Source organism: Podarcis tiliguerta (assembly GCF_965153285.1).
Source record: "Podarcis tiliguerta genome assembly, chromosome: 9".
NCBI lineage: Eukaryota > Metazoa > Chordata > Lepidosauria > Squamata > Lacertidae > Podarcis > Podarcis tiliguerta.
Genome location: NC_139542.1, coordinates 42,952,841 through 42,975,200, shown reverse-complemented (window position 1 = coordinate 42,975,200; position 22,360 = coordinate 42,952,841). Strand labels below are relative to the sequence as shown.

General features: G+C 41.8%; 1 protein-coding gene across 13 annotated transcripts in view; it reads right to left on the bottom strand.

Moving 5' to 3' along the window:
• The window catches only part of LOC310685387 (uncharacterized protein), a 113,445-nt gene that overhangs the window by 48,734 nt on the left and 42,351 nt on the right, over positions 1-22,360 (bottom strand). For 9 of the 13 annotated variants that reach the window (XR_014515158.1, XR_014515160.1, XR_014515161.1 and 6 more), the window contains one exon: positions 12,843-12,898. Coding sequence is in view for 5 of the 13 variants with exons in the window: in XM_083457666.1 (XP_083313792.1) it covers positions 12,843-12,898 (56 nt within the window). In the remaining 8 variants the exon portion in view is untranslated. The remainder of the gene's footprint in view (positions 1-12,842; positions 12,899-22,360) is intronic. The other 4 variants (XR_014515159.1, XR_014515165.1, XM_083457668.1 and 1 more) reach the window with 1 other exon arrangement.

The window sequence follows — 22,360 nt, the reverse complement described above, 5'->3', positions numbered from 1 at the left end:
TAATTTAGAATGGTGGGGTTTTGGGGGAGAGACTGACAAGCTGTAGCTCTCTCTGCAGGAAGATGCACGAGCCACATCCTCTTTTTCACCTGGCTACCTAGCTAACCCCTAGCAAAGGAAGGTGCTGCTGGATCAAGCAAAAAACTAATGCTTTCGAGATACTTCTGTTAAGAAGGTTGACTTGGTGTGTGGTTGGGGGCATCACTTAGGCTTCTTCTTCTTCTTAAGACCACAGGACAAGGCAAACCGTGATGTCATTCTCTGTCCTGCCTTACAAACTATTCTGAATGTTGGAGGGGCAGGGCTAGTTCAGCTGCAGTTTAGCCCATGAACTCAGAGATGAGCAGGAAGGTCGATTCTTTATTCAGAGAGACAAAACACAACAGTGAACTCCACGGGCAGGACTAGCCTGGTGTGGCAGTTGCCAGAACTGAGCCTCCCACTTCCTCCCAAGGCTCCTCCCCAGGTAGCTGCCTTCTCAGCATCTCAAACTCCTTTGAGGAGGGGCTCTCTGTGCCTTTTGTTCTGCTACAGGTAACACCCTCCTCATTCTTGGGGACAGAGGAAGAAGGGATAAGGAAATAGTGGAACTGGCAGGTGATTGGGAATCTCACAGCCTCAGTCTCCTACTCCTCCTCAGCTGCCTCAGTCTCACTTACACCTGTTGCTTGCTCAGCCTCCAACCCGTCCGCACCCCCTTCATCCGCTGACTTTTCTTCAGCATCCCACCACCATTCTCCTGGCTCTGGGCTTCCCACTCTGATGCTTCCCGGGGGGGGGGGGGAGTTTCACCACTGTAGCCTCCCACCATTCCTCCTCATCTAGCCAGTCCCTGACATGGAGGAAGAGACAGCTGTGTCTCCTTCTCTTCAATATTCCAAATAACTACAATAAAATTTCCATCCATATGCACCCCTCTGTGTGAAAGCCAAGATCCTCACATGTCTCCTCCAGATTGATTGATTGATTTTATTTCATAAAATTGCACGAGGGTAGGGGGACTTCAAAACAGTTTACAAAAAAAGCTAAAATCATAAAAATGTCACTAAAATAATTACAGCCTTAATTTAAAGCATGCATAAGGTTGAAACTGCAATAGATTAGACTAAAACAGATTAAAACTCATACAAACTTTCTAAACATCTGTGTAGGCTTGTCTAATTAAGAATGTCCTTGCCTGATATCAATAGGCAAGGAGTGTTGGTGCTGCCACACTAAACGGTTGAGCTCTTACAGATGTGGTTTGGGTATTATGTGCCCATTCCACCAATTAAAGCAGTTGAATGGGCACATATGGGGTAAGGCCAGTGCTTATTTTTTCTGGGGGTACTCAAGGGCACGTAGTACCGGCACCTGTTTTTCTAGAAGAAAAGTATTGGATAAGGCAATCTCATAGGTAAACTGCTCCCAAGTTGTTAAGGGCTTTACATACTAAAAGGTAAAGGTACCTCTGCCAGTACGGGCCAGTCTTGACAGACTCTAGGGTTGTGCGCCCATCTCACTTAAGAGGCCGGGGGCCAGCGCTGTCCGGAGACACTTCCAGGTCACGTGGCCAGCGTGACATCGCTGCTCTGGCGAGCCAGAGCCACACACGGAAACACCGTTTACCTTCCCGCTAGTAAGCGGTCCCTATTTATCTACTTGCACCCGGGAGTGCTTTCGAACTGCTAGGTTGGCAGGCGCTGGGACCGAACAATGGGAGCGCACCCCGCCCCGGGGATTCGAACCGCCGACCTTTCGATCGGCAAGCCCTAGGCGCTGAGGCTTTTACCCACAGCGCCACCCACATACTAATAGCTAACAAAACATTGAACCAGTAGCAGATTGGCCACCAGTGCAGACCTCTGAGCACCAAAGCCACTTAAAGCAGGACTGGGGAACCTGCAGCCTTTCCAACACTGGGGCCTACAACTCCCATCAGCCTCAACCACTATGTCCAACGGTCAGGTATGATGGAAGCTGTAGTCAAGCAACCTCTGGAGGGACACAGGTTTCCCACCCCCAATTTGCAACTTTGAAGGCCAATACCAGCACATTTAAACCAAGCCTGGAAACAAAATAGGCAGCTTATAAAGCTAATTCTAATAATACTTTTATTATTTATACTTATTATTCATACTTTATTTATATTTATTATTTATACTTTTATTATTTATATATATTAATATGGGGTAGCTCCAGCCACTGTGGGCAGCTCACAACAAAATATTAAAAACACAATCAAACATTTAAAACTTCCCTACACGGTGCTCCCTTCAGATGCAACTAGAACCACATGTGGGTTCTGGTTCTGCTGGGATTGTGTCTGCCATCCCGCATCACCACACCCCACACAGTAGGGGGGGAATCCTGATGTAGAGAAGCTGTTTTACAATGTTCTACACCTGATCATGCAGGTTTCTTAACTATGTGGGGATCCTACATAGAGCAGGCTCCCTGTTTCAGACCCCCCCACCACCTCCAATCTGTGGGTGGCGAGGCCGGTGACTGCCACCCCACTTCTCCCCTTCACACAGTTAGCATCCTGCGAGGGTGGCTTGTCCAATGGACTCCTGATAAGTAGACAGAAAATGGGACAAAGATCAAGGGTGTCTGTGCGTGTGTGGGAAATTAATATACAGCTTCAGCAGCCAATCCTTTGTTGCAAGTCTCCAGCAAAAGATGATTGGCCAAGGTCCTACAGGGTTGGGTCTGTTTGTTTGCTTTTTTTACTCTGACATTTGACTACAATATGGCATTAGTTAAATTGTATTCCCTTCTTATATGAGTAATATTATATGTACAAGGATTAATGAAAGCACATCAAACACTCCTTGGTGTTTCTCCAGAAATATATACACAGGGAATTGATATTATTGAGCATTAGATGGGATAATCTAATAGTTTAGGAAAGCTTCTGAATTTTTGTGCTGGTTGAGTCTCCTTTTTCCTCCTAAGTCTGAGTCAATAATATTAACTAAGAACAGATCCATAAATATTTACTATGGAACACAGAAACACATGTGAATTTCCTCAGAAAGCCCCATTCAGCAATCCGATGTTTATTTTATTCAGTTTGCTGCTGGTGCTCTGGGATCAATGCCAGGGTTACAAATGCTGTTGAATAAATCCCAGAGTGACCCTTCTCCCCTACATCTTAAGTCTTATTAGCATGCGTTCATTATGAAAATAAGATCTACCTCCTCCTCCTCCTCCTCCTCCTCCTCCTCCTCCTCCTCCTCTATCCTTCTCCCCATAGAGCAATCCATTAGGAATGGCATCAAACAGGAAATAATGATAACCTCAACGTAAAAGAAATAATGAATGGGAGGATGAATAGCATCAGGGGAGCATGACGGAATGGTGGGTGGAGGAACAGGTGGGGTGTCTGTTGAGAAGAACTTCCTTGGACTGAGAGTGAGGAGGGGGGACAGTGAGATCAGCAAAGGAAAAGACCTAGGGCGTGTACACGCTGCATGATAATGTGCATTCAATGCTGGGTGCTGGCGCCTTTTGGAGGTGCTGTATACATGATGTCATCTCTGTCTTACATTATTTGTCTTTCTAAAGTGCATTCTGCTGAAACGGTTATAATCTGATCAGGTCCCAAAATGCACTTCTCGTGCACTTGCTGAATACATGTGTACACAGAGAGGGCTTTCTCAGCTCATCTCCTGTGGGTGGGTGGGTGTGTAGATGATAGATAGATAGATAGATAGATAGATAGATAGATAGATAGATAGATAGATAGATATAGACAGATAGTGTCTATGGCAAAAACACTGGTTTGAAAGCATGCCCACAGACAACATGGGTAGTAGCTGCTGCTTTAGATGAGGTTATTGCACAAAGGTGTGCAAACTGCGAGCCACTATGTACAGAAGAGCACTGTGAAAAAGTGACCTCTGTGTGCTTCAAAGGCCACATGTGTACACAGCTAAAGATAAAAAGCAAGTGGTTAGGACAGCTGATGAAAGCAAGGGGTGAAGAGATGAAAACAGCATGGCTCCCATCCGAGAAGGCAGGCTATTCTGCCTCACTCCTTCTTCCATTACATGTGGACTGAGTAGTACCTTTGAACCAGGAACTGGGGAACTATCCGGACAGTTCTGAACTGATCATTTTGATACACACTGAGTCATTAAAAACAAAAAGAGCTGCCCAAAAACACAATGTACACCCTGCTCTCTGTTTTCCCTTCCAATCTGATTTGAAGAGTTTGGGTTTTGTTTTTTTCCTTTGAGAACATGGGATCTCCGGTGCTCTCATGGCCCCTTGGAGAGCTCATTATCCAATTTGCTATCATCACCCAGCAACAGTTCACACCCTGAAGTTAGATTTAGTGGTTGCAATGCTTACTTCCAGCGCAGTTCAAATGAACCAGGTCAAAGGAACACAACACTGGTAATTCAAGCACAGATGTTTAACAGAGACAAGTTCAGATCTCAGCTTGCCAGGACGGCAGTGTTTAGACATGCAAAAGAGTCCAAGCTGTGTAGCAACAAGGCATCTACAGAACAAATTGGGCTTTGACAAGTTGCTGTAGGCTATGATACGACGGGTTGTTTCACAGACATTCAATACATTGAATATGGTACCCAAACCACTTAATATATGAAACTCCTGTCTGCTAGCCACATTTTGTTTCAAGTGACTATTACAGCTCACCTGATGCACAGGTGCTGCCTTTGGCGAGAGCTAGCTGAAGTATTCCATGAAGTGCTTATCTAATACAGCAAAAGGGATGGACAAAATGATAGCTCTCTTTTGATTCTCAAAGCCAGTTAGTGTTTTAGATTCAGGCAGGTAGCCGTGTTGGTCGGACACAGTCAAAATATATTAAAAAATTTAAAAAACTTAATGGTATAAGCTTTTGTGTGCATGCACACTTCTTCAAATACCTGAAGAAGTGTGCATGCACACAAAAGCTTATACCAAGAACAAACTTAGTTGGTCTCTAAGGTGCTGCTGGACAATTTTTTTATTTATTCCAATTATTGTTTGATATCTTAGTTCAGAAATTGACTGTGACAACCTCCACCTCACACAGATAACCGTTGCCTCTGGGGCCATGTGCTGCAGAGACTATTTGAGTTAAGAGAAGGATTACATGCATTACTTTTGAACAAAAAGCTTGAGTTGCAAATTATTTAGCCCACACAGATTGGCTAGCAAAGTTAGCATGCTTCACAAACATGATTAGTAACTGGAATGACTTGAATTTAAGCGTACAAGGCAGAGACAAATACATCTTTATACATAACACTGCTTTCATGAAAAAAAAAGTCACAACTTTGGCAAATAAGGCATTAGGTTGGAGCCTTAGCTGACATTCTGTTAAAGGATTCCAGGCAGGGATGTCTCTGTCCGATAGTCCTTGTGGGAGCTGATGGGCCATAGAACCCTTCACAATGGTGGCTCCGGTGGGATTGCATCACCTGGGGAATGTCAGGGACAATCCCCAAACCCTGGGTCAACCCCCCACTTGCTTATCAACCAGCAATCGGGCTGTTTTATGATGGATACATACCCAATGCCTTTGCCAAAAAGCGTCTTACTTACACCTGCAATCAATAAAGCTGTGGCTGATTTTCAATCCAATTCAAAATGCCCCACGTTTTATTTCTATGGTTGGCCCCTCACCGTGCTGAGGGCCTCATGTGCCTGGGCATGCAGTCACAAAAAGGAATTGTGTTCATTATACCTTGTTTATGAGTTTCTAGAGGTAACTAGCTGTTTGATGTAGGCAAGACAGCAGAAGACAAGAGGCAGCACTCAAGGGCGAGTTACCTATCTAATATAATTGTATGTCATTGAGTACGGCCTTCACTCTGTCTGCCTTTCTCTTCAAACACTTTCAGGCTAGTGACACTTTCCAAAACTTTTCATAAATCTCTGTAGTGCATTGAAACTATAATTTGATGCAATCTAAAGCTCTGTTATTCACAGAACATGTCTCAACGTTTTTACCCGGAAAAAACAAACATTAACTTCTGACCTTTAACATTACTCAGGTTTTTCTTTCAAAAAAAAAAAATTGCAGGGGTTTGTAATCAAATATTTATTTTCCAATCCCAGTCTGATGTGTCAAGACTTTTCCTGCAAGACTTAGTTGCATATGACTCACTCTTCCAGTGTCTGAGACAAACTCTGAATACAGACTCCTTAGCTTTCTGTTTCCTTCTGTACTACAAATTAGGGAGTATGTTGCGGAAGAAAACGACCCAAGATGAATAACACTAGTTTTGCAACACTGCAACTCTAACATATTCATAGACCTTTGTCCGTGCTGACTTAGCTATCCATAAGTGTTACTAGCTTGAAATGCTAGTAGTAGTTTCCAATCGCTGCTCTTTATTGGTCAAAGGAGGCGGCAGGGGGAGGTGGGTGAGAGGCAGAGGGCTATATTTTGCAAGTGGCCTCTGAGGGAGACATACCACCTGGATTGTTTTTAATGGGTCCAAAGCAATCTTATTTATCCAATTACACAGTGCTGTTCTTTCTAGAAAAAGAGGTGCCGGAACTCACCATGAACACCTCCCTTGTTCTCTTATAATGGCAATGGAGCCCACCTGAGAGGTACAGGAACTGAGTTCTGGTGAGTTCTGGCTCAAAAAAGTCCTGCAATTACAGCAGGCTGTATCAGAAGAAGGGAGGGAGGGAGGGAGGGAGGGATGTGGCGGTACCAGTAGCTTTGATCGAAACCACACTCCTTCCTCCATCAACTTTCACGTGGGATCAGTCACTGTATCAGGCTGTAGCACAGGATAAAAGGGATGCAGGGCCACTCTCTCAGCACACCTGTGAGATCAGCAATGGGGGTGACTTTTTATTGTCCAACTTAGTTGGTCATTAGAATGATTTGCACTTAAGAACTTGTACCCTGCTTATTTCCTCCTCCCTCCCAATCCATTCCCCTTTGGTGTCATGTATTTTTATATTGTAAGCCTAAGAGCAGGGAGTGTCTCTTCCTTTTTTAAATGATTTGTGGGCGGGGCTGGTCGCCTTTTTTTTTTTTTTTTACTGAAGAACTGGATAATTTTCTTTTTGAACAAATAATGAGTAAATATTCATTAGCCAGAGGATTCCCTTCACTGTACTGTAGTCTCATTTTCTTCCCTATTTCTGTACTGAGCCCCCCTCTTATTTGTTTCTCTTTTCTACATTTTCCCAGGCCCCAGGCACTTTTGAAGCAATTTCATTGTCTTTCTCAGGTTAGGAGGACTGGGGACTGGTCACATGTGGCTTGCCCAGTTCTCATTCCCCCTCCTCTGTCAAACTGCACTCTCCCTTGTTTCTTCCTTCCTCTTCCAGGACAGAAGTCATGACCATCCCATGCTCCTTGACCCATTTCCGCCCTTATTATCTCCTCACTGCAACAGCTCCCATAGGCGTGGACCACTGCATTGTCCAATATTTTCACCCTTCCTACTGACTCACAACCCTGCCCTGCTGTGATTTGCCAGTGTTTTTGTGTGTGTGTATGAGCAAGCTGTTCAGAGATGGGGAGAAGTAAAAGAGCATATAAATCCGAACGCTAGCTTATTGTGGTAAACTAATGACTGTTCAAATAAAGCAGAGGTAAACTAATGACTGTTCAAATAAAAGGATATTAATGACTGTCAAATTAGGGAGACATTACAAATTCACAATATACACACATAGTTAAGTGCAAGTGCTAACAATGCCATGATGTAGCTATAATAGTCTAGAAAATATTAAAATGAATTTACAGGAGGGGGAAGGAAGATGTGGAGGGGGAGAGGAGAGAAACTGCTGAAATGTAATATTGGCACTAAGATTCCTTCAGATTACAGACAATTCTTGGCAACTGAATGTGTCCCTTTCCCTACAGCATGTTTTGTGGTGTATACCGTATTAAATTAACATGCCATATTACATTGTGGGTAGATGCAAAATTTGTAATATGTATCCACTAAAACTGCAATGTATGAATGATCCGAAGCTATGAACCCCAGGGATCACTTCAAGGCCAATGTATGCATTGCATGTGCCTTGAAAATGTCGCATAGAATCATAGAATTGTAGAATTCTATGTAGAAACACTGTGTCCACGGATATCCAGAGGGCCACAGGTTCCCTGTCCTTGGCTTAGCATAATACTTCACACAGAAAGTATTATATTTGCCACTGTGAGAACTGTATAAGAACAGAGCTTCTTATACTCTTATTCATAGTCCCTTACCAGTTGCCACCAACTGGAGTATTGTTAGGGAGTTGTTGCCCTTGGTCCTGGATAACCTGCCCTTTCCCACTAGAGATATTGGAGAAAAACACCAAAGATGAAAACAGACGTTCATTACATTCACTTATTTATCCCATATTTGGAATTGAAATCAATCTAGTGAGTATGATCAGTACTGGCTGTTGCTGTTGATTATAGCAACTACTTAGTAAGTGTGATATATATTTTTTAAAAGATGGCCCAATGGGCTCACCCACCACTAGGAAGTTATTTCATAGGGGCATTTCCACATTGAGTTTCTTGTGTTTACCAGCTCTTGGGTTCGCCTTTTGTGTGAATAAGCCCTGAAGTGAATGACTCATACAAATGGTTGAAATGGTATACTTTCTAAACAGTGTTTTCACCACCTCAAGACCAAGAAGAAAAGTAGTTTAATATATTAATTCAAACTGGTTGATTAAAAAAATGACTGCTTTCATCTAAATGTTGTTGTAAGAGACGGACCATTCATTTGCCTACACCTCGCTTTAAGCCTGCACCTTCCTTGATAAAACAAAGTGTTATCTGATGGTTTTGCTAGATAAGCTGATGCCCTGAGGATATGGTGTCAAAACGGAATAGCGCTGCACTTACTGCCGTTATTAAAATAACATTAGTTTTATTATTTGTTGCTGGAGTCAGTGTGCTAGCATCTCATATGTACTTTAGCAACCTGCCAACTAATAATTATCCTATAAAGTCTGATGGTTAGCTTTTAGTAAAAGTTAATGATAGAGAAATTATACAGCAACCTAAGAAAAAGTGTAGATTGTCAACAAAAGTTATCAGCATAACAGAAGTCACTTGCTTCAGAGAACCTAAAAATTCTGTTAGACCAGACCACTGTATCTTATTCACGGTTTACTGACAATGGTCAAACAAGCCACAAGGAAAGGCTGATGAGATGCCTACATAAAACTGAAAATCTGCCTTTTTTGCTTAAGTTATGACAAGCCCCACTGAGTTCAATAGAATTACTACCAGGTACAGTTGCTATATAGGACTGCAGCCGGAATGTATTATTTCTGTTATACTTCGTGTCTCCCATCCCATCTCATCCAAAGCACTGTTTCTTAGGCTATTTTAGCATAACTATTTCAGAAGGATCAGTTGTTTTTTAACATTCCAAAAAGAGTAAAATGATATTCTGCATCTATCTCTTTTCTTAAAATGCTTCACAGAAAAGACAGTCTTTCTCTCCCCCCCTCCCCCCCAAAAAAACACCAATTTAACTTTTCTTTGAGAGGAAAAATTGAAGAAAGTACAAAACAAATATCAGGAATACTTTTTTCAGTAGTTAAAAAGATTGCTCCTCCATTATCCCCCCCCCCTTTTTTAAACAAATCCTATAATGTATTATTAAGTACTGAGATATATTGCTGATGGCATGCCTTGCATTAATAGCATTACTGGAAAAGGTTCTACAATTTTCTTCAGGATAATTTATCCAACATTGGGCCAAATGGAAAGCTTTTCAATAGCTGTCGGCATCATTAGCTTGTGCCTTTTGAGGCACAATCAAGGGCACTGGATGCATATTGATCTGGTGTTATTCTAAGAATGGATGGAAAGTTAGAAATGCATGTGAAGAAACAATTCAAAGATGCCCTTTATTCTGCAAACAAATAGAGCTTTGGTGTTGAGCGCCTCATCAGCAGGATTATTCTCTTTATTAAACAGTTTCACAGTTGACATTTCTGACAGAGTTTTGCCACAATTCTAATGATATCCATTCTATTTTCTATATTGTGGTCTCTAGCTCACTAGAGATGCTATGAACTACTTCAAATACTCTTTAATAAATGAGGAGCAATGCTACATCCATGCCAAAACACATAGCTCCTACTAAAGTCACTGTATCCTACTTGCATGCAAAACCAACACATCAGTGGAGAGAGTAAGAATGAGCACATGACTCCCATAGTCCTCCACAAACTGGTTACCAACCCTCTCTGAAGCAGGGAATCTCCTGTTCTTGTGGAGGTGCCCCCACTTCAAAAGTTCACTCTCCAACTCATGGAGGGTGATGGAGACAGTGACAAGGACACACAGCTTAGCATGCTCATCTCCGATCTCATGCCAGTTTTATACAGGAGTAGAATGAGCTAGATTGGGGTTGTGGTGGCCCATGGAGTCTGCACAAATATGTTACGTTGGGGGTGAACAGTGGAGAGGATGACATAGAAACTCTGGCTCAGGTGGTTCAACTCAGCATATGTGGAAAATTTACAACTTAAACAATATGCAAGTATGCAACGCAACGCAGAATCAGTCAAATCCAGGGTAAATATTTTAACTGCCAAATTACCTCAATATTTGTTATTTAAAGTTAAAAGCACAATTTAGAACTGCCTTGAAAATTGCCAACTGCCTATGAGTGCAGACTTTTGCGGGGGAGAGAGAGAGAGAGAGAGGAAGAACTATTGATGCTGATACAAGTTTGAGAACAAAATGCATTGTATTCACTAGTTGAGCACATGGTTTCGGTTAAAAAATATGGTAAAAGAAACTGTACAAAAGAAATTGAATTCAGTATTACAAAAGAGGGCATTTCTGAGGTTTATGGTTGATGGCATTGTGCCTGGAACCATTAAAACCTGGTATCCTTGAACTTCAGAAATGGTCAGGGTCAACTGTATTATATACATTTTTTGCTGAAAATGTGATGGCATTTGTTTATCTAAAATGCATCAAAGTGTCTTTGTGTTTCTTGCTATTTTTCTGAACTGGAATGTGCAAGTAAGGTCACTCTGACGCATATATGCTGTCACACTGGCTGCGTCAAGACTGGCTACAGATCAAATGTTCATTGCCTTGGACAATTCCATTGTGCAATGTGTTTTGCAATATTCTGTTGCTCTCAAAATTGACAACAAATAAATTAATAGGCTCTTCTGTGAAATGTCTTTGTTGGTTCCATGAAAATCTGAAATTTTAGGAATCATTTTATACTTGGCAGGATTATATTCTCTAATCAACTAAGACGTTTAAAACTTCCCCTAAATTAGGTTGTATAACTGAAACTTAAGATTTAAATGAAAAATAAAGATAACAACAATGTTGGCTGTCACACAGCAATGCATTAAACATCTGGGAAATCATAAGGAAAAGGTTAAGTGATTGAATGACCACACATAGTACTAAGCCAAATAGTGGCTTAGCATGAACTAGCAAACACACAAGTTCCTGGACAGAAGATTTTTTTTCTATTAAATTTGAAGCATTTATAAACTCCTTAATATTTTTTAAATATCTAAGTAGTGCACAATACAATTAAACCAAAGGCAACATTAAACAATAAAATAGTAATACAAAAGCATATAAAGTGAACCTAAAAGTACACATGTAAGTGAACAAAGTGTACAAAAATGCATTATATAATAGGAAAATGTTAGCAGAAATGTGTATATTTATCAACAATGTATATGCTAGGAGAAATTCTCATTAAAATGCTAGCAAATTCTGATGAGTTTTTTAAAAATTAAAATAAAATTGCAAACTGCTACGGAAATGTGGAAAACTGAATTTAAGAGTGAAACAATGAGGAATGGAGAGAAACCATACTTTACAAACTAGTCTATCCCTAATCAGGAGCAAGATAAGCCACCAGCCTGGGTTTGGATGTAGTGCTAAGTCAAATAATGGCTTAGCCCTGAACAGTGTGGCAGCTGCAATTATCACGGCAGGAACCCACATATTTGATTATGTGCACTAATCCCTGGTTAAACTCAGCATTACCTGTGAGGTGGGTCAATGCCCAGGATAGAAAAGATGGAATGGGTTCCTAGGAATGTGGAGCACTTTTATCGGGCAATACAAAGAGATCATTCCGAGATTAAAAGGCAATTTTCCTAGACTGAGATACCTTGACCAATGTTAAAGGTAAGGTGGAATCGAGAATTTGGGCCTTTATGTGAGTTTAAAACTATGGATTGCATCCAGACTTACAGAGCATCCTAACCATATTCCATTGACTTTTTAGGCCTTCCTACTAGGTAAGAGGGTTTAGGATGGCAGCCTTAGTCATACTCATAGGGGACCCACTGAAATCAACAGGACAAGTTCATAATGTGTGCTTATTTGCTGGCTGTTTCTTTTGGGTGCACCCCGCTCTTGCCAGGAACAGAGGGGCTCCTAAGGACCCAACAATAATGTGTCCATCTCTCATCAGCTGCCTTGAATGTGCTGCTGCTCTTCCAAGCACTTTACTCATCATGGCCTGTTCCATCAGAGGACCTCCCATGTCTTATCATCAGCATTAAGTAGCTTGCCTTTCCTCAGGACCCCACCCAGGCTACTTCTAGCAAAGTCAAGAGTAGAGCGACACCCAGAGGCCTTGCGGGGGGGACGGGACGGTAAGGTGTGTTAAATGGAAAGGTACAGGAAGGACTTTGGTTGTCCACAACCAGATGGCCCAGCCAAGTTGCATCATGTATGGAGGAAGCTGATGAGGGGTTTTCAAAGGACTTTGTGGAAGCCATTCTGTATCCTACTACTTGCAAGCACAGGGGGTTGGATTGCATCCTTGAACTTTAGCTAGAAGGTTATAAATAATGATACGAAACAGAAGTAGAGTAGCAAAGGATCAAGAGAGACAAGAGACATGGGGAATACATACCTTCTGTGAATAATGATCGTTTGGCTTGACTGCAGAGCCACTTTGCTTTCAGTCTTCTTCATGTGTAGGAAACGGATGATGAAAAGAAAAAGAAAATTATTGTGACTGAGGGAAAATATACATTGCCATTATTTTTTTAAAAAAAAATTAAAATGAAACATCTGGAAAGGATTTTTACTACTGCCATGCCAAGTCTGAAGCTTTTTGATTTGTTTTAATCAGAAAATGACACCTCTGGAGAATACGGACATGTTGAAAATGCTTAGCTCCTCGAGTCAAGCGATGCAACTGTGTCAGGAAGGGAAAGGGCAATCTCATTACTTGCACGCTGCAGAAAAGGTCAGAGAGGTCCAGCTGAGACTGACAGGTTCTGATATAGGGTGCCATCCATAACCCGCTGAAGTCAATAGCAAAACTCCCAGTTATTTTAATGGAACTTAAAGTATTCCCCCACCCCCCTTGTATATTTTAGGAAATCCATTTATGTGGTTTGGTCAGGGGGGGTTTCTTTATTTTATTTTATTTTTGCAGCACACACTAACCAATAAACTAAATCCAAATTATCTGCTAGCCTAAAATGGAGCAGCTGTTTGTTTTATATTGATGTTCAACACCATGTCATATTATGGTGGTTTACAACGAGGAAGTCATTTTCTAGCTAATCAGCTACATTTCTATGAAGTCTTTTTAAACAAACAAACAAAAAAAAACCTAACATATGCACAGAAAGGCAAAACTTATGATGCTGTTAGATTTGGCACTATTTTATTTATTTTTGGAGGCTTCAACACAGAATAGATATCAATCAGTATAAAGAGGTTTTTTAATTTAGATTTTCCTTTTGTTTCAACTTATTAAGTTTGTAAGTTGCTGTCAATCTTTTAACTGGCATAATTCAGCATTTAATTCAAATGAAGAATTGGGGAGAATTGGAATCCTTTTGAATGGCCCTTCTCGTAAGTTTGCCAGTTGCCATGGTGATTATATTAATAATCTCTGTATAATTGTATGACTATCTGTGGGATAAGCATCAGCACAGAGGCGGCAGTGACACAGCAGAGATAGCTGCCAGTGGTGATCAAATACCACCAGGGGATCATTTTTTTTGAACAAATCTGGTAATAAGGGCAAAGGAATATGAAAGAAGGAACGAGGAAGCATGGAATATAATATGGAACAATGGACTGTGCAATGCACAGGAAAGATAAAAGAATTAACAGGAAGAATGAAGGCTAATAAAAAAAATGGTCTATAGGGGGACAAGTAAAAGTTCTAATGGAAGAATAGGAGAGGCATTACCTGAAAACAGAAATATGGGTAAACACAGAGCAGCTCTGAAGATGAAAAGCGTGAACATGAAATTACAAGAAAGGTAGGTGCCTTGAGATAGATTAGTCAGCGGCTTAGTCTCTATCGCCAAGGACAAAGATAACTGCACTGGCTGAAACAGACTTGGCAAACTTAGTCTGCTCAAAGTGTGCCCACTTTGCCCAGTCCCATGGCAATCAATCATCCGAATGATTGCGCCTCCCCTGATCTTTGAAAGGAGAGGGGGGCAGATGTCAAATGTTGGGACAATGATGGCTTACACCAAACCATGAGCTTCAACCACAGTAACACTTGCTGGGGAAACTCAGCTAGATGGGTGGGGTATAAATAATAAATTATTATTATTATTATTATTATTATTATTATTATTATTATTATTGCTAACCTAAATGATTTGCAACCAGATTTATTTATTATCATTTATTTATTAGGTTTATATACCGCCGCCCCCGCCTTCATCCAAAGATCTCAGGGCAGTTCACAAGACAGAAACACAAGACGAAAACCCGAATAAATAGTCAAAACAAAAGCGGCAAAACAATAAGGTCCCCCTCCCACAAGCACATTTAAAAAGCCGTAGAACATTAATCATGCAAAGACCGGGATATATATATCCAAAGATATAATGAATGTGCCAGACAAACCTCCCTGGGGAGAGCATTCAACAAAGGGGGGGGCACTGCAGAAAGACCCGTTCTTGTGTTATCACACCCTCCAGACCTCTCTTGGAGGAGGCACTCGAAGAAGGGCCTCAGAAGATGATCTCAGGGTCTGAGTAGGTTCATACGGAGAGAGGCAGTTCTTGAGGTATTGTGGTCCTAAGCTGTTTAAGGCTTTATAGGTCAAAACCAACACTTTGAATTGGGCCCAGAAGTTAATTGGCAACCAGTGCAGTCGGGCCAGGGTTGGTGTAAAATGCTCAAATTGTCTTGCTCCGGTGAGCAACCGGGCCACCGAATTCTGTACCTACACATTAAAGCCTTTTTCAAAAACTGCATTGGGAGTATGAGTATTGCATCCACCAGTGAGGACCGGGACAGAAAGTCTTTTTAAAAATGTATGTAGATATAATTAATGAGAGCAATTCTCGTTATGTAGTTTGTGTGAGGTTTTATTCTTTCCCAGTGGGCACTGAAGTAGAAAACAGAAACCTAACCTAGGTATTTGTTCTATCTAAGACAGGCTCGATCTGAAGAGCCAAGCGTGGCTCCTTTCAGAATGTCCAGCAAAAGATTGGATGTAAAGAATCAACATCTTGATCCCATCGACGTACTCTCTTATGTCATCTACACACCCTCTTAAAACATAGCAGAAAATGGGAGAGTGTCAAGTATTTCTGGACTGTCCACTGATGTTTTCAGCACAATTAAAAGCTGGCTCTGAACAGTAAATTGTTCCTACAGAACATCTAAGCGTGTGAACTGCTGCTGCTGCTTGTTGCCCTACACAAGATGTTTGACATCTGTAGAATGAATTAGCTTTGCTTCAAAAAACACTGACAACATTCATATGATTCTAAATTCAAAAACTAGATGCATTAATATATTACATGATGAGTATAAATGTGACACTTTCTTGTATTGGCCCAAGACCACAAAAGAAGCTAGCAGTTAATACTCAGTTAATGTTTGAGATGATTTCAGCAAATACGATCTATCACTTTTATTTACAAGCTTGTATTTCGGCAGCTGTTACTTAAAATGATGTAGATAATATAGCAGGGACATTTTTCAATTCTTAAGGGCTTGTAAAGATCCTTAAAGACCTTCTGGCAAGTCTTCAGAAGCTCCACATACTCTCCGGAAGCTTCCAAGAGCTTCTCATTCTTGAATTTCTAGCTATGGACACAGAGGGTTGCAACATCTACTTAGACAGTTCTGGTTCTCTTAAAAGACATAGGAGCCTTGCCAGAGAAAAGTTGGCAATTCTGTGGAATGAGCTTTTCTCCATTTTTATGTTCATTTCTGCCATTATTAGCTCTGACAGTTTGAAGGGCATCCAGACAACTGTACAGAAGGCTGCTCTTCTGCTTTATTGGATCGCAGAAATTTCCAGCAGCAAGAGAGGTAGTAAGGCCAACTTTAAGAGTAGAGCTTTGCCAAACACCAGTCCCTTAACAGTAATAACTGTTTAGGAAACATATTTTAAAAGAAGAAAAGAAAAGAAAGAAAATCATGCAGTAAGCATTTCTAACAAGAAAACGAGTGGTTGGCATCCAACAGCCAGCTTTGATAGGGTAGAAAAATGGACCTCTGCTTATTACTACCAGTCGACTTTGTAACTGCTTCTCAGTCAATTTTCTCCTCCTACAGGACTCCTGTGTTTTTGACAGTTGGCCAACAGGTGAGCATTTATTTAACAAGGGAACTTTTCCCTGGCATGGCAATAACATTATGAGAAATGCTTTGTCTGCTAAGCAATGTCAGGTGAAGCAATGTCAGGCTGCCATTAAAAACACAGGAGCCCTCCTGCCAGAGAAGAATAGGCAACAGTACCTCTTTTGTCACACAAAATGCCCTTTGCAGTATGCAGTTTAAGAAGCAATATTTTATGCAATATAAATCACGTAATGGGTAAAACTCATTCTAGTAACACAGTTTCTGCTGCACAAGGAAAATGAACCCCACATCACTAGAGAAGTAGAGAGGAAGGAGTAGAACTTAAAGAATATAAGGATAGGGACTAGGCTGCCTGGTCAGAGAAATCTTCAGACAGGAAGCTCAGTGCACTAGCCAATACGAAATCTGCCCAGATGCCCTCAGGATTCTGGAGATACAATCTTCACTTTCACTACTGGGGACTAGAAACTTGCACAGCTCTATACTGTAATCTTTATTGTTTGTTTGTTTGTTTGTTTGTTTGTTTGTTGTTATTTTGACCATCATGTCATATCAACAGCAGAAAAAAAATATTAATAACATACAGTGGTACTATATCATAATCATATCTCACAATTTATTTTATATCTCTTTATATCTTACTGCCATGGCTAGACTGATTAACAAAAGATCAGTGGACCCAGGGCCATTTATCTGCTGGAGCAGTATTTGACATCCCTGTTGCCACCACACCACTACCCTTAAATCATGGTAATAGGAGACAAGGCAAACCTATTTGTTTTTTTCACCTGAGGCAGGAAACTCCCCATCCCTGGAAGTGAAAATGTAATAAAAAATATTGTATAACTAATAATTTTATGCCCTTTCATTATATTAAACAAACAAACAAACACCCCAAATCAGCTGCCTTGAGAGAGCTACCTCACTGTCTAATAGCAGGGCTGACCCTGAGCAGAGCTAAGTGCTCACGCCAAACCCCAAATCTGCAAGAAGAAATAATACGCAAAGAGGTTGAAACAGTTGGACCAATGCTCTTTTAAATCTAAGCAAGACATGTAATGTTTGAAAGCTATATGAAGGCAAGTAAACATCAAGAAACAGACCTCCTGTCATGATGCAACTCGAAAAGTGTTTTACAAATATTTATGTACGCCGATGCCTATACTGGTTGTTGGAACATAAGAAGAACTCTGCTGAAACTGTCCAAAGGCCCAGATAGTCCAGCATCCTATTTCTCAACTGTTGTTAACCAAATGCCCATGGGAATCCCGCAAGGAGGCTATGAATGCATTGGCGCTGTCCCACTCCTGATTCCCAGCAACAGGTATTTGGAAGGATGCTGCTTCTGCACCTCACCATAGCATATACATGAAGAGTAGTCATGGATAGCCCAGCCCTCCATGACTTGGCCCCAATACTCTTTGCAAGCCATCGAAGGTGGCGGGCATCACAATGTCTTGTGACACTATAGGTTACTAAACGCTGTGTGAAAAAGCATTTCCTTGTTTCTCTCCTGAATCTCCTGCCAATCAGCTCCCTGGACTAGTTTTAAGAGAGAGGAAGAAAAACATTGGAGTACATTGGAGTCATGATTTATTCCCCTTATTCCCCCCTCGTTCAGTAATGTTGCATGTGAATATAGTATGTTTACTTTGGCCTATGGCTTCTCGCCATAAACTTGAACACTATTTGCAAACTGTTTTTGAGTCGATCTTTGTTTAGTCATCACTGTGCAGATGTTGATGATAAGGCAAAAGAGCTAGAAGTCTCTGTTCATCAACGTAACAGAGCAGTATTTTGTATTATTAAGATCCCTTACTAGCACGCACTATGCAGCCAACATGCTTCCCCCACCCATGCACAAAAGGTGTAGGTTAACAAAATGCCCAATTACCAATTCACAACAGACAGAAATTTTTAAAGGCCTATCTCCATTAAAGAAGTGGTGGTGGTTACATTGTTTCTGGAAGGCGAGCAGTAGACCTCTCTGGGGAACTGCTTTCATGGAATCCGAATCAGAGTTGCTGCTTTATTTCTAGTATTGTTGTTATTATGTCATGTTTTTCTTGGATTGGATTGTGATTAAGTGTTTTATGGCTTCTAAATGCTGCATTTCATTTCAAATGCCCAAGGTCAGAAAAGGCAGCTGGAAAATAAGAAGATTGCTGGGCAGTCCTGTCCACCTTCTATCTCCAGAGCAGAAAGGGACTTAAGCAAGCTCCTCTCAGACAATCGGAACAGGACAGTGTGGGAATATGTGTCGGGAAAAGCTAACATAAGATATTTCTCAGTTGGACAGATCCTTTGCCAAATTTCTGCCCCTTTGGTGAAGTTTCCTCTGCACTTCAAAAAACAAATTATTCAAAACAATGTCAGGGGGAAAGGGAACTGGGCTTTAATGAAATACACACAACCCTATCCCCTTCTTAGCCACATCAGCTTCCCTAGTAGACATCTAAAACAGTAGCTAAGAAGATGTCAGAAAAGAGGGGAAGGTTATCTCCATGCTGTCCTGTAACTTGAATGTGGATTGTTTTCTCACTACAACCTCCTTCAAGCACTCTTCTCCATGCAGTTGCAATCCCTTGGAAGACAAGAGGGATGTCATGCCCACTGCCTCTCCTCCACTGTCATGCCCCCACCTGCTCCTGGCCACACTTTGCAGGGGATGGTTTAAATTGGGGAGCTTGCTCTTACATGCATAGCCCCTCGCTCCAATTTTGAGCCTTGCATGGCTTCACTCTCATCCTCTGTGCACATGATCTGAGTGGAAGCTCACCTCCTAAACTGGGAGTAGATGAGGCCTTGCCCCCAAGTCACTGCACATTACAGGTGCATGGCATGTGCACTTGTGAGCGTGACCTTGATATTTACGGAGATTTCCTAGCCACTATAAAAGATAGAAGTTCAGAAAGCAGGAAGAATGTGGCCAAGTGATCAGACACAAGACTATTGCTGCCCATTCATCACCTTCATCTGCTCTCCCAGTCCTAGTCTTGGCTGGAAAACAGAGTGGAGCAGAGGGATGGCATGTGATGGTGATGAATCTTCTGCTACAGCATCCTTTGAAAGAGACAGGCCACTACATAAATAAGGAGTACTCTCAAACATACATCGAGCTGCAAAGCTGATAGGAGATTAGTGCAAAACATCTGGAGGGCACCAGCTTGGAGGAGTCTAGTAAAGAGCCTGAGATGCTCAATGACTTTTGAGATACTCGGTAGCTCACAGGACAAGGGCCAAAGTTATCACAAGGAAGCATTTCCCAATCCTATCATGCATCTGTATATTATTATTACAAGGGCAAATGGTTTGAGTTAGATTTTGGCTCACTAAGACAAAGATCTGGACATATTTTATTAATTTCACGCAGCATCACTTGGCAATGTATCAATACACTTTAGAAGAAATCCAGAAGGCTGGACAAGGGTAACATGTTTAAGATGTGAATCTGAAAATAAAAACAGTTATAAGGAAGCTACCTGACTGAAACCAGTAAACTACATTAGCACAGCAAGCCACAACATGCACGGAAATCTCTTGTTGTGATTAATTTTGCTATTGATAAGTGGCTCTATAGAGAGAGTTCTGTAGTTTAAACCAAGGAAAACATATTTCTCAGCAGCTACAATGACACAGATTTGTGTTAATCGGCAGCAATGTTTCGATGTGTGGAAACGAAATATATTCTGTGCAATCACATAAATGTTTTCTTGCAAGAGTATTTTCTATATAAAAAGCTATTCTATGCTGACATTTTGGTTATCTTCCAAATGGTTTGCAGAAGGCTGGGTGGGGAAAGAGCACAAATTATAATGATGCACAGGGTTGTTCCACACATTACATTAGGGAATTGCATGCTTGACTATGAACTTTGGCTCCAAGACTACCTTTAACTCTTGCCATGGACCAAACTGCAGCATCAACAGCGATGTTAGATTCCTGATGGTTCACTGGGCTCTGGCAGCACAATCCTATGTATATTTTACTCAGCAGGATTTACTCCCAGTGAAGTTCATACACAGTTAGCCTAGCTATAACTTTCACTAGACTTTGCACAACTGCCATTCAGAGAGGTCTGGAGAGCTGCACTTCTATGAACTGTTACTTCTAGTAACAGAATACATACCATTTATACAGCAACCACTAATCATTCCTGTGCACTTCCATTCCACATAATGGCCTGGTTCACATGTCACAGTAGGCCATGTCATGGTTTGGCATGAATGATCAAGTGTGTGGGATCCCGAATTCAAAACTGGGGCGCCTTTGAGTCCTTCTTGGTCCTCCTGCCACTGAACTGCGCTGGTTGGTTTGGCTTAGCATGTTGTTCAAACCCAGACTCATGATTCAGCTCTCCTGGACAAACCACAAGCCATAAACCATCGGACAAATCTTGGTTACAGGTCAAGACGCAGAGAGCTAAACTATAAGCCCAGTTTCAGATTACACACTAAGTCAAACCATAGCTCAGAACAGCAGCAGAGCAACTGGGGGGGAAGCAAAACAGTCACAATCTCCTCTCCCGGAGTCTGTACACTTGTCTGTTCATGCTGAGCCATGTTTTGGCTTAGAATGACATGTGAAGCAGTCCTAGGAAAGCTAATCAGTAGGGCTGCATTATTTAGTCAAGAACTGTCTTGGATTTCTTGATCTGAAAACTGACGATCAATTAAAAGGGGTGCTCAATTAATTGAGAAGCATGTTCATTAAAAGTAAAACATGGTTGTTGTGTATTGAGTCAAAGGATTTTATATCTGTATTATTATTGTCTATATTTGCATTAGGGTAAAGTAACTGCCTTTTGGTTTCAGGGGGTACAGCTACTATTGGTTCATTTAAACTGCTGTATTTGGATCCTCTGTCTTATTGGTTTCCTCCAAAAGGCAGGACTGTGATTGCCTGATATTGTTCCCTCCAAAATGTATCCTTTCTAGCTAGTCCCCTGTCCCTATAAATGTAGCTTTCCCCTCCTCAGTCTTCAGTCTTGTTTGCTGTAATAAAGAAGTGTTACTAGAGAACTGTCTCCAGCAGGTTATGTCAAGAGAGCTGAAATCACAAACCCCACGTCACAACAACTGGCGACGAGGGTGGGATCCGGAATGCTGAGGAGCGGTTAAACGCAGCCCTGCCTCAGAGTCCGGATTGCAGCTAAGAACAAGACTCACTGGCCAGCTGAGAAGACGACCCTGCCACAGGACAATGGAGAGTCCAAGGGTATTGGAGCCCTTCCAGCCATCAGAGCCCCACACGTGGGAAGACTACGTCGAACGCTTCGAGTTCTTCGCAGTGGCTCAAGGGATCACCGATGCCAGCAAAAGAAGGGCCACATTCCTGAGCTACTGTGGGCCTGAGACCTTCAAGCTGGCCAAGGCATTGCTTGCTCCAGCGAAGCTAAGTGAGACATCTCTCAAAGATATTCTTGCCTGCCTAACAAGCCATTTGGCGCCTACTGAGACCAAGATGGCCCGGCGGATGGAGTTTCATGAGAGGCAGCAGCGTGCTGGGGAGTCTGTATCTGCATTTCTAGCTGAACTGCGGAAGCTCGCTCAGCACTGCGACTTCCAAAATCTGGAAGAGACTCTCCTGGATCGGTTTATCGGTGGTCTGAGCAGCAAGAAAGCCAGAAGACGCATCGTGGCTAAAGAAGAGGTTACCCTTGCTTCAGCCTTGAAGGAGGCCACCGCCACGGAGAATTATGAAAGAGAGGAGCTTGATGCCAGTCGCAAGGCCCCTAAGCCACAGATAGAAGTTGCGCATGCCATGGACGAGCTAGAGGCTACTCCGAGCCAGAGCCCAGTCCGTGGGGTCGAGTCAGTGCGTCAGGCCTGCACAGTGCACAAAGATCAC